At 42.3% G+C, this 12,642-nt stretch overlaps 1 protein-coding gene across 2 annotated transcripts in view; it reads right to left on the bottom strand.

Annotated features, from left to right (window-relative positions):
• The window catches only part of Bicc1 (BicC family RNA binding protein 1), a 240,523-nt gene that overhangs the window by 93,323 nt on the left and 134,558 nt on the right, over positions 1-12,642 (bottom strand). For both annotated transcript variants that reach the window (XM_028780249.1, XM_028780250.1), the window contains exon 3: positions 10,153-10,222. In XM_028780249.1, coding sequence (XP_028636082.1) covers positions 10,153-10,222 — 70 coding nt within the window. The remainder of the gene's footprint in view (positions 1-10,152; positions 10,223-12,642) is intronic.

Raw genomic sequence — 12,642 nt, 5'->3', positions numbered from 1 at the left:
GGGAGAGGGAGAGGGAGAGGGAGAGGGAGAGGGAGAGGAAGGGAGGAAGGGAGGGAAGGAAGGAGGGAGGAAGAGAGGGAGGGAGGGAGAGAGAGAGAGAGAGAGAGAAAGAAGGGAAGTTAGAGGAGGGCCTCCCTCTGCAGATGCAGGCTAGACAAGTGAGCAAATAGCCATCCATGCCAATCTTGGGAAATAAAACAGGAATCAATGTTTAGAGACACACAAAACTCAAACACTCAAAAAAAAAAAGCGTTTTTAATGTGTAGCTTTCCATCTCTAAGCTAAAGAGTTCTTACAGGGGTTGGAGAGATGGCTTAAAGCTTACCAGTACATACTGTTCCTACAGAGGATGAGAGTTCAATTCCCAGCACGCATGGCAGGAAGTTTTGTGATCTTTGGGCTCTGAGGACACCAGCACTCACTAGCACATGTGCACACGAGCATGCGCGTGTGCACACACATACACTATTTAAAATATTAAAAATAAATATTTTTAAAAGTGATTTTACTTTTTTTTTGCCTGTAAATTGCCGATGATATAAATCCTATGAGATATTTACCCAAGAGAGAGCTTTGAAGGGTTGGGTGGAAATACACTCACTGGGTTATAAAACAAAGGAAATCAGGACACGGTGTTTGACCTCAAATATTAACATCTTTGGTGAATGAAAACTGTCTTTCTTTTCTTCTCCCATCCTTAATTTACACAATTCCAAACTAAGTAGGACAAACCAGGGCTCCCTGGTACTGAGTCACACCTGAGACAGTTTAGACCACACGGAGAAGGTCAGAAATCAGTGTCTATCCTCATAAAAAGTTGAATGTTGAGACAAGGAAAATCACTCTCAAACCTGAATGCTCTTAGTTAAGAATCTCTCTAGAAATATAGACGAGCCAGAAATGGAATGCGAGCCAACCCCAAATAACATACTGAAGTTACTCGTTCTTCATTGGAATATAAGAAATTGGAAACAATTTGGAAACTTTTGCCATTAGAATAGGGAATCAAAGCCCAACACGCAGAAATAAAGCCAAGCAATTTATTGGGTATCCTTTCTACCCTGCCAAGAAAACTCTGGAATTTGATGACTCTCATACAATATTTGTAAGGACTTCTCATGTCCTGACAAAATAAACACAGAAACACATTTTCATGCTATTAAAATCGAAGGTCTAACCTTTGAGTAATTTACATTAGCATTCCAAAGTTCTACATATTAACACACACTTTTTTTTAAGCTTTTAAAAAAATTCAATACACTGCTATTTAAAAATCAACCCACTTCTTTGCAGTTTGGAATGGAAATACTCTGTCAATTACTTACACTATCAGTAGAAAGAAACAAGAGACAGAAATGCTAAGGAAGCTTCATCTGAATAGAAAGACCATTTAGAAAGAACACTGGAGGCAAAGGGAACAAACCACTATCATAGGGGAAGGGTTTGAGCAACGGGCCAGGGGGAAGGATGGACAGCTCTCAGTAGAACATGAATATTCCATGAACACATGGAAAATGCTTGGCCATTCTACCCATTAAGGGTGTCATGGCTATTCCCGATTGTCACCTCGACCACATCTGGAATGAACTATCCAGAAATGGAGGGCTCACCTGTCATCCAGAGCTTGAGACTGGAAGAAATAAGTTCCTGACCTGGATCTTGACATGGAGATCTTGAGGCATAGTAGCTATGAAAATCTTAGGTCCAGGCAGGGTAGTACATGCTTTTAATTCCAGGAGACAGAGGCAAGCAGATCTCTGAGTTCAAGGTCAGCCTAGGACAAAGCAAGTCCCAGATCCAGGTGTGATGGTACACACCTTTAATCTAGGGCACACCTTCTGCTTGAGACCTATAGAGGAACACTGGAAGATGGAAGATTTGCTCTTCTTCAACTGCTTGCACTTACTTGCCAACACATCTGTTGGAACCTACTTCTATAGAAGACCAGCTTAAAGCTTTGTAGACTGAGCAACTACTAGACTCTTGGACTTCTCATTCACAGCTGCCTAGTGTTGGGTTAGTTAAACTACAGACTCTAAGTCATTACAATAAATTCCCTTAATATATATAAATTCTGTGACTCTAGAGAACCCTAACTATGACAAAGGGGGAGAACACAAGAGTAAGAGTACTTTTCAATGGGTATCAGATGCTGGCCAAGGAGCTGTCTCTCCCTCCTAGAACTTAGTTCCACATGGTGGAGCAGCCACTTGGAAGACAGGATGAAAAAATCTGGAAAATGCTGGAGTTGCTCACATCCTGTGGCCTAGGAATTCTACTTGTGAAACTTCCGGGAACCTGAAAACTTCCGTACACAGACAGATCACTCCGACTGCAGAAGAAACGGAACTCAGCCTGCTAGCCACAAGACAGATTCGCTGAGTGACATTATTACCCAGCCATCCCTTACACGCATACAGTGACGTTTCAAACACCTACAAAAACAAACAGTTATTTGTGTCCTGACCAGGAAGATCTCCATGTATTACTCTTCTGAGAAAATCTGACTGCAAAGCTATGTGTAGAATGAGCCTATATCGTCAAACAACAGAAAGACGCAATGTCTGTGTAAATCAAGTAATCGAAGCCACACATACGAGGCTGTGATTTTCAGTTTTATTTTTATTTTAGGCAGGACTTATTTTGCTTTGAGAGTAATTTCTGGCAACAGAGATAGAAAGGGAACGTACCTCCTCATCCCTGAAATCTCTTTAGTATCTTTTCATAAGAACGTCTCTTCCTATCCGGGCCTGTATAAAAACTGCAGCGATGAGCCACTAGTCATTCTGTAATGGCCCCAGATGGGCCACTGGGTAGAGAGTAGACGCCACCATGATTTATGATCTTTGGCTAATGAGCAATGCCACATAACAGCTCAGTACTGTCAGCGACTGCAAAAGCCCTTCATGGGAATAATTTAATTGCTACTGACAGGCCTAATAGATGTCACTAGGATCTATCCCAGCAGTGCTATGACTGAGGGAGCTGTGGGAAGAGTCCACACAGGATTTGGGAAGCCATTGAAGCTGGATGCCCATTTCCAGTCCATGACAACCCAGCAGCAGCACCCCTATGACAGCGTACCGTGATGGTCAGAAACCTATGGGCTTGTCAGTTATCAGAGAGACACGTGCCAGTAAAGAATGGAAGACAGCAGGCATAAAACCAAAGGATGGAAAGTCTATCCCAAAGCTCTGGAGCCAAAGGCATGAAGTACGAAACACACAGAGAGGACACAAGTAAGTGTCTTTGCACAGTTACCCATGTAATGCAAACCTGATTGCAAGGTGGCTTCTAAAATAGACTGTTCATGCAATATAAAATATATAAACTTCAATAACTTCTCACCATGAGCAAGCTGCATCCTCTCTCACATCAGTTATTAGTACACACATATACACAAACAGGTACACACACTCATACATACAACATACACATATACAAAATCATACACATATATTCATATGCATACACACTCACGCATATGCATACACAGAAACATGAACACACATATCCATATACTCACATGAACACATCACATACACAACCATACATATACACACATGTATGCACACACCCCATGCATACAAACATGCACATACACACAATATACCTATACACACTCCACATACACTCACATGCACACACACAGTCACACATGCATACACACACACACACATGAATGTACATATACATACATATTTGCACATATGCACATATACAACTATACTTACACACACATGCACACACACACTCACACATGTGCATATACACAAACATGAACGCACATACACATACATATACGCACACATGTACATATACAACCATACTTACACACACATGCATGCACACACACACAGTGGGACTAGTAATATTCTGTCAAGCAGGTTCTGGAAAGAAACCAAAATATCCTTTGAAGATAATGTTGCACAGTGCTAACAAGAAATTGAGTTCTCAATCCAAGAAAAGACACCGAGGAAGAGACCTCTCTAGGCACCCCGCTAAGTAGGGGACAATCAGTGAAATCAAGTGCAGTGGATGAGTGGCAGATATGCCTCAGTACTTAAAAAATCCACAAAAGCTCACGGAGGGCACCTAAGTGTATGTTACCAAGAAAAGGGAGCCTCTAAAGACTGGCCGTCATTTAGCCATGCGCATTTGAAGTCTCTCGGCTGCTTTGGTGCTTAGCAGCTCATGTCTTTTTAGCTGCGAGCTTCATGGTGCATGGCTATATCCATCCAGTTCCCTCTTGGAGGAGGACATCTTGTCGCTAAGTTTTGAGAACTATGAACAATGTCCCCACAAATATGTATGAGCAGGTTTTCTCTGGACGTGAGGGGTTTTTTTTTTTTTTGTTTTTGGTTTTTTTGTTTTGTTTTGTTTTGGTTTCTTTTGACTCATTTGGCCACACCAAGAAGTGTGATTTCTGAATCACTTTGGAAAGGCTCTGTTTAGCAGGAAACTGTCTTCCAAAGCATCCCTACCATCCTGCAGCCCATCACCTAGGAAACAGAGTTCCAGTTGCTACACTGTATCACCATCCTTTGCTCCCGGCAGCACTCTGAACTTGAGCCATTCTAACAGGCTCGAAGTGGGGCAGCACATTCTAAGCTGTCTGCCGGGTTACTGTTGATGTTTAAGTGTTCGTGGTGTGTTGCCGCTACAGTTTTACCAGGTATGCCTTTTGTAGCTATGTCTCCCCATCTCTGGATTATCCTGTCCCTGCTTTCCCGTTTCTATTATTTTAAAATATCTCTATCCAAGGCCAATTAATGTGCTTCCTAAGTTAATGGAAAATGCCTTTTCAAAACAAAAATAAAAACAAAACAAAAATCTACCAGATATAAAATATCACATTAACAGGGAATCTGGAAGATTAGGAAAATCCTCACCTCTGTCCCAACAGTGGCTGCCACTCATACGGGGTGGGGGGAGGAGGGGGGAGGAAGAGGAGGAGGAGGAGGAGGAGGAGGAGAGGAGAGGAGAGGAGAGGAGAGGAGAGGAGAGGAGAGGAGAGGAGAGAGCCAATGCTTCTCAGAGCAGTGGCTGCCACTCATACAGGAAAGAAAGAAAAAGAGAGAGATTGAAAGAGAGAGGGAGAGACACTATTCGCCAAAGCTGCTGAGAATAGTGGCTGCCACTCAAACAGGAAAGCCATCACTCTAAACCATGGTTCAAGTCTCACGTACATCAGGGGTCCCTGTGTCAGCATGATCAAATGTGAGCTGAGAGCTGACTACACATCAGAAGCAAAACAAGGGGTATAACGAGGGTTGACTATGCGCTAGAACTCAACCTGTGAGTTCTTGACCTCTAGAGAATGAACTACCAACCAAGCCTAATGTTCTACAGCTTCCTCTTGTCATACACACACAACACTGTAATCTAATAATATACATGTGCATTCACCCAGTGACAGATGGGGCGAAAAGTTTCATCAAACAGGGTCCTCAAAATCTTTTCTAATTTATCCCAGCAACGTTACAACTTTTTGACACAGGAGCAGGTTATACACTCACTGATAGAAATACTTCCGTCCCCCATGTGGGACCATGTTTCTCTTTCTTCTGAACACTGTAGCATTAGCTAGCCAGCCATGTATATCTCCTAAGACACTTTCTCCAGGGAACAGTAACAAGTGTGTGGCTTTTTCTCATGTAAAGAAGACCTGTCAGATACCCACGCGGATGCAACCAAAAATAACAAAATCTCATGGAAATGTTGGCGATACTCTTGTTTCTTTTGTGAGGAAGAGAAGAGCTAATAATGATGCTATTTATTTCCAAGCCAGGACACGGACCCAGCAATCCAGAGAATGCCCGGTGTCCTTGCTGGTCCTGTGGGGCATCCACTCATAAACTGTCACTGAAGCGACCCCTGGGAAGACTAGTGCCTGTCACTTTGTCTGACTCTGGAACGAAGTCCCACCGATGACCCCCAGTCACTTGGAATTGAACGCCAAAGAAATCTTTAATATTGACCCCCATTTACCTTCACCAGTCTACAAAGAGATTGATGAACCCATTAAAAGCAAAGAGAAGACTGTAAGAAAAATATTTACCTAATTTAAGAGACAGACCCATCCAATTTGAGTATGCAGGCTGGTCATCCCTGTGAGATAAGTTCTCATTACTAACTGCTTTTATCTCTCTGTATGAGGGCAGCTCTAGTCGGAATTCCATTTGGAAAAGCAAACTTGTTCAAAATGCTATTCATATTTTAATGAAGTTTCCCTTTAACTTAAAATAGGCCATAGCTCAGAAAAGCACACTCGGAGACCGAAAAGACTGCCTGAAGTTATTCCAGGTTAGTAAAACTTTATAGTTTTAAACACTTTAATCCTTAAATACTGGTTTCGCTAGCACAGACCTCAAGCTTTTTTCTATGCAAACTTTTTGGCTTTAAGAGCTCCAGTTTTATATTCTCCCACATAAAATAAATTCACAAAGGAGAAAAAGAAATATGAAGTATTTACTTGTCTTAGTTGTGACTCCCCTGAAGAGAATCTTGGAGCCACAGATTCAGATGCCTGTTGCTGGAATCTTAAGTTCTCAATTCCTTCTGTCTTAAATGAAACTTCTACCTTTCAATAACCCAAACACTCTGGGGAATAGTTATAAAAATTCTTTATTCTTCAGTCTACAGGAGTGCATGCATGTGAGTGCACATGAGTACACACATATGTGCATGCAGGGAAACACACACACACAAACACACACAAGGGCACAGAGTGTGTCTGCCTGTCTGTGTGCACTTCTATAAAATACTGTGCAGAAAATAACTCTGCTGATATACTTCCTACTCTGTTCTACCAAGCCTTTGCTCAGAGGGGAAAGAAAGAAAGAGGAGGAAGAATGAGAAGACGTGAGGGGGGAAAAGGAGAAGACAAAACACCAGATGTTCTTTTGCTTAGAGCCACAAGAAACATGCAGAGAGCACTGGGTTGTCTTCACTGCAAATGTCTTGTGACCACGAAGATGATGGAAGTATCTTCTCCAGCAGTGTGGCTCTTAGCATGCCAGGACAGACAGTATTGTGGTGGTTGAGGGTGGGATTCTCTGGTCATCAGCTGTGGCTGCCCTTACCCCTGCCCCTGACCCCACATCATCTTAGTGACCGATCATACGTCTCTCTGAGGTGATGAGTTTTCGTTTCCCAAACTCTGTCTGACCCTTTAACAACCGCCATAGGAACTTGTCAAATATACAAATCCCCAGCCCGCCTCTGCCTGGGTCACCACCTAAGAACGAGTGAGAACTTTCTAGAGAAGAATCTAAATTTTCTAACTGAAGCAAACTCAGGCTCTGGCTTTCTGCCCATGTGCCCAGGCAGTAACCACCCGAGCCTCTGCCAAGGCGGCTGCAGAGGCCCTTCTGATAAAGCAAACACGGGGGTTTAAAAGATAAGGTTTGAAGAGAGCTACTGGGAGCTAAATTTGGAAAGCGCAAAACTGGATTTCGGTAAGATAAGGGGGGCAGCAGGCAGGAAGAGTGGGTGCCATGAAAAAAAAATGTTTGTGTGGACTCAAATATTCAGGCATTGCGCTGGAAAAGCATACGAAACAAACCCATAGTGGGGTCGTCCCTCAGCACAGTCCGGGGTAGCTCCACATCCCTGACCTTCACACCACCGTGGGGGTTTAGATTTAATAAATCATCTCGTACATGGCCCCGGGCCCAGGAATACACATACTTTAGTCTCTTTCATAACGAGGGCTGGGAATGAGGGAAGGCTTAAAAAGGAATAACCCCCCTCTGTCTGACACCACACAGGACCAGAAGGCAACAGCCCACCAGATGAGCAAATAATTACCTTCCCAAACCCCTCCTGCTGTTTGAATTTTATTAGCTACAGAATATATTGGAACTTGATCTCCAAATTAAACCATTTTAAAAGGACAGGAATGTATACGTATATTCCATTCTGTATCAAGAAGGGAGTTGGTAGGATGTTAGGCCAAGAAAGTATCCATTGGCAAATAATAACAGCAATCAAGCCCACTGAACAGTAATTCCCTCTGAGGTGCACCTTTGACGCTCTCTCCTCCTTGATCTCTTCTGGCACGCTCCTCAACTTGGGTAGCACCATGTACAGTCAGAGTACTTCATAAATAACGCAAAGAAAAATGAAGTGGGTTAGACCTGAGCCTGCAGGGGCCAATTCCCAAGCAAAAATCCAGAGGTTAACATCAGCCAGGTGAAAATTGACCCGCATCCTCTTGGACATCCTGCTGAAGTTGTCGGCACCTGCGAATCGCGCTGCGTCAATCAGGATGTGCCGCACAGCTGAGCACCCCAAAGAGCCAAGGGTGTCGGTGACGGAAGCCATCCCGAAACCATGACATGATCCTGCTCATCCCCAAAGTCCCTAACGCACTAAAGCCCAAACCACATTTTCAACAACAATAACAATAATAATACCAATAACAAAATGTATCAATGTTTTCTCATGAGAATGGGGGCAAAGATCACCATGACTACAAGAACAAGCCATCTACAGTCATCCCAAACTGCTCTAATATTCATATTTCTTCAGGGTTTCCATTGAGGACTGGATAAATTTCATTCTTATTAAGCCAGAAATGCAGTTAATTTTATTTCTTAAGTAGAAACACCCAACACCAGGGAATGGGGCCCCAGGGTATGCTTATGGTTCAATTTACCCACTTAGTCAACCAGGGATATTTTTTTAACAGTCAAATAAACAGAAGATAGGTGACCCACTGGTTTCTTCTATTGCACAGCAAGGACAAGACAGCCAGACACGGGACGAGAGGACTCAATTAGTCAGAAGCATCTTATTTAGAATCAAGCATATACACAGCTTACACAAAGACTTGGAACCACACATGAAACCTCAACCTGTCTGACTGCGACATGTTAAAACTAGTGGTCCCAATTCCTTGTCACCATGAGCTAAATAAAAAGTGATTAAGACTGAAGTTTCTATAGGCATGCCTTGACTAGTTGAAAACACTCTGACACAGACACACACACACACACACACACACACCAAATGATCTGTAATATTACTTCTATTGGACAAGATGGGAACACAAAGGGAGACGGAAGGAAATCGAGACTAAAACATGAAAAGGAAACTGAGACCCCGTGCCTTGTGAAGATATCATTTAGAATTATGATAGCAGAAAATGGAGCCAGAAAATAACAGCAAGACGACAAAGGGCAGACCACAGGGCATGCCCCGGCTTGCAGGAATGCTATATGTCAAACTGTCTGGTGGCATTTGTATTACTCCTCTGATGGCTATAGACTTATGCATTCTTCATAAAATATACACAGCAGGATTGCTAAAACTACAGTATATTTGAAAATATATACCTATATATATATATACTATATATACATATAGTATGTATTATATTCCTATGTATTTATATTATATTCATATATTTATAATATATGTACATAAATATATAATATATAAATGAATATTAATATATAAGTATATATAATATATATTCTTAAAACACATATTGGAGAGTCACATTTGAGAATACCATAGAATCCCAGAAAAAAACAAATAAGTAAAAGTTAGTGTTCCCTCCCATCTCTGACCATCTATGGGTAGGCAGTTCTTTGCGAAAGGCGGGGAAATGTTTGATCTAAAATGCAGTTTTTCTAATACTGTCACGTAGATGGGAAAAGATTCATTTGAGAAAGGAGGAAGTCTACGGCTCATTCACATGGAAGAAGGGCACGGTATGCAACAGCTCTTAAATCTAGGCCATGACAAAACAAAAACAACAACAAAAAACAATAGGAACAAAAAAAAAACAAAAACAAAAATAAAACAACAACCACCACCAAAACACAAAACAAAAAACCCACCTTAACATCTATCAAGGGAAACAAAGACTATGCCACTCCTCATGGCTGTTGATCTGACAGACATCCTTCAGATCACAGGTTACTGTGAAGACTGTTACAGTAGCATTTTTATTGTAATATTATTCTTTAAACTTTTTCTGCTGCCCCAAAGCCACGTATTTATTTTAATCATGAAAATCATCCTCAAATACGGCTATTTCACAAGCACTTGAGGACAAAGGTGAACAGAACCGAGGCTTATTTCTTCAGCGATTCCGGAAGCTCACTTTTCAAACGTACCTACTCCCCCTTCCAAATTTACCTTTCTTGGACTTGGCCCCGATCTTCAGTTTGGACGGCCATGCAATCTGCGTGTTTGTCTCCTCCATGATCTGAGTCAGGAATCAAGAGAAAAAATATTGATTCAATTAAGAACTTGTATTTACAGACAAGATTTTCACACGTACAAAAAAAAAATTCTTATTTTCATGTCTCTAGCTTCGTGTTGATACAACAAGATGATCTCAGCTTAAAACAATGCAAACATCTTTTTTAAAGCTCGAGGGAGAAGAGGGGATGTGTTTTTCTAAGCCCTCAGTCTATTGAGAGTATCCAAGTCTGTGTTGTCCTCTCCCTGATTCCAGAATTTTAACAGAAACAAGACCTAAAAGTGCAGAGACAATTAACCCAGCTTGTTACCAGGACCATCAGAGATGCTCGTGCTGAATAAAATTCACCCAGGACCATCATCTATATACCAGCCATGACTTTTGTAATACAAAACTATGAGTTAAGCCATATTAAATGAAGATTTCCTCTCATCCCCCCAAATGAAACACATATCTCTCTCCCTCTCCCTCCGTCTCTCTCTCTCCACATTTGTATTTCATTAAGACTGATGAAATGCTTCTAAACACAGCATCCTTTTATAACGCTCCATTTCCTGTCATCCTTCCCGTGGGCCAAGATAGTGTTTACACTATAGCTCCGCCCACTCATATATGCAGCTAATACCAGCAGAAGGCATGGAACCAAAGGGAGCCTAGCACATAGCGTGAGGGAGGACAGGCAGCAGGCGTCAAAAGCGGAGGTGGTGATGACGAGGCAGAAGTCACAGACGACAGCACAAGCGAAGCCAATAAGTAATCTGAAAGGAATCAGAGTCTGTCTCTGAGACAAAACAGCCTTCCTTCCTTGCCAATTCCACAGGACTGTTCAGTTTGTAGCAGGAATAGAAAACTAACTCTGCAGCAGACTAACAAGAAGAGAAAACGCAACAAACTAACACCAAGCAAACCGGCACTCAAGAATTACTCAGAGCAAGACCTTTTCCCCCCTCCCCCAACAGAAAGACCAGGAAGAGCAAGATGAGATTTATTTACTAATATGGATTTAGAGTTAAGGCAGGTCTCCTTCATTCAAGCACCAGACAGTTCTCAGCAAATGTCTCAAGCTGGCAGCCTATCCACAGGTTCTGTCTGCTGTCAGGGGTGTTAGGGATTGGGCCAACATTTGAAGATCCAAGAACCTGGCATCGCAATTCAGATCTCTGATTTTCCGGAAAAGTTGGTGGATCCGGCACAAGGAATTTGTGGCAGCATTTGGCTGGCACCGACAACAGTTGCCTGTTGTGCACTGGGCCAGTGGGCCCTCAGATGCTCCAGAGCCCCACTGTGTCCATGACGCTGAGGTCAAACATCACTTGTATGCTGCTGCTGACTTGTTTGTAGTACTTAATGGTCACTTGGCCCAACTACTGTTTTTCTTGGAAACAGAGTTCTACTTGAAAGCAACAAAACAACAACCAAGCCCCTACTGTCTTTGCTTGGTCTATATACTAATCTGATCCAGAAGAAAAATGGGAATCTATCTCCTTTACCCTCTAAGACCTGATCCCTGCCTGTCTCACCTTTGCTAATTAACTGAGTTGACATCAATATTAATTTGATTAATTCTGTGTTATGGGTTTTGGATTTTGGTGTTGTTTGGGTTTGGGTGGGTTTGTTTGCGGAAGGGAGGGTGGTTTTTTTTGTTTTGTTTTGTTTGTTTTGTTTTTTGGAGGATTGTTTTATTTCTTTGTTTGTTGTTTTGAGACAAGGTCTCACTTACACTGACCTCAAATCTCCAGTCTTCATGCCTCTGCCTCTCAACTTCTGGGGTTACAGAGTGTGGCAACCAAGCCCAACAACTCTCTCTACAGGAGTATTTCAAAGATTAAAATGAAAAAGGAAGTATGTCTCAGTGGTGAAGAGTACTTGCTGCTCCTACTGAGGGCCCGAGTTCTGTTCCCAGCACCCACGTGGCAGCACACAGTCATCTGTAACTCCGGTTGAAGGGGATTTGACGCCCTCTGTTGATCTCTACGGGCACTGCACACATAAGGTGCACATCTCTACACCTTAACAGAAAAGCAAATCTTCTTGTCTTTTTAAAAATACATTTCTTTTTGGTTTTGCAATTATGATATAATTACATCATTTCTCCCATTCCCTTTCTCCCAACCCATTCCCCCGCCCCCCACCCTGTATGCCTCCTGGCTCTTTCAAAATTCATGGCCTCTCTTCTTTTTTTTCATTAACTATTGTTACATCCAAATATGGCTATGTACGTACATATATTCCTGAGTAGAATCACAGCAAACCTTTTCAAAAAAAATGAATAAATAAAAAATACTATCCTTTTCAACTGTCTCTACTCCAGCTGCCCAGTAGATGTCTCCTCCCGGCTGCCCAGTAGATGATATCCCCTACCTTCCTCACCAGTTCAGGACCTGGGAACCTACTGGTCTCTCTTCCCAGCTGTTCTAGTCCAA

The sequence above is a fragment of the Grammomys surdaster genome, unplaced genomic scaffold (genome assembly GCF_004785775.1).
Source record: "Grammomys surdaster isolate TR1022 unplaced genomic scaffold, NIH_TR_1.0 367, whole genome shotgun sequence".
Lineage (NCBI taxonomy): Eukaryota > Metazoa > Chordata > Mammalia > Rodentia > Muridae > Grammomys > Grammomys surdaster.
This window is presented reverse-complemented; position numbering and strand designations above follow the sequence as displayed.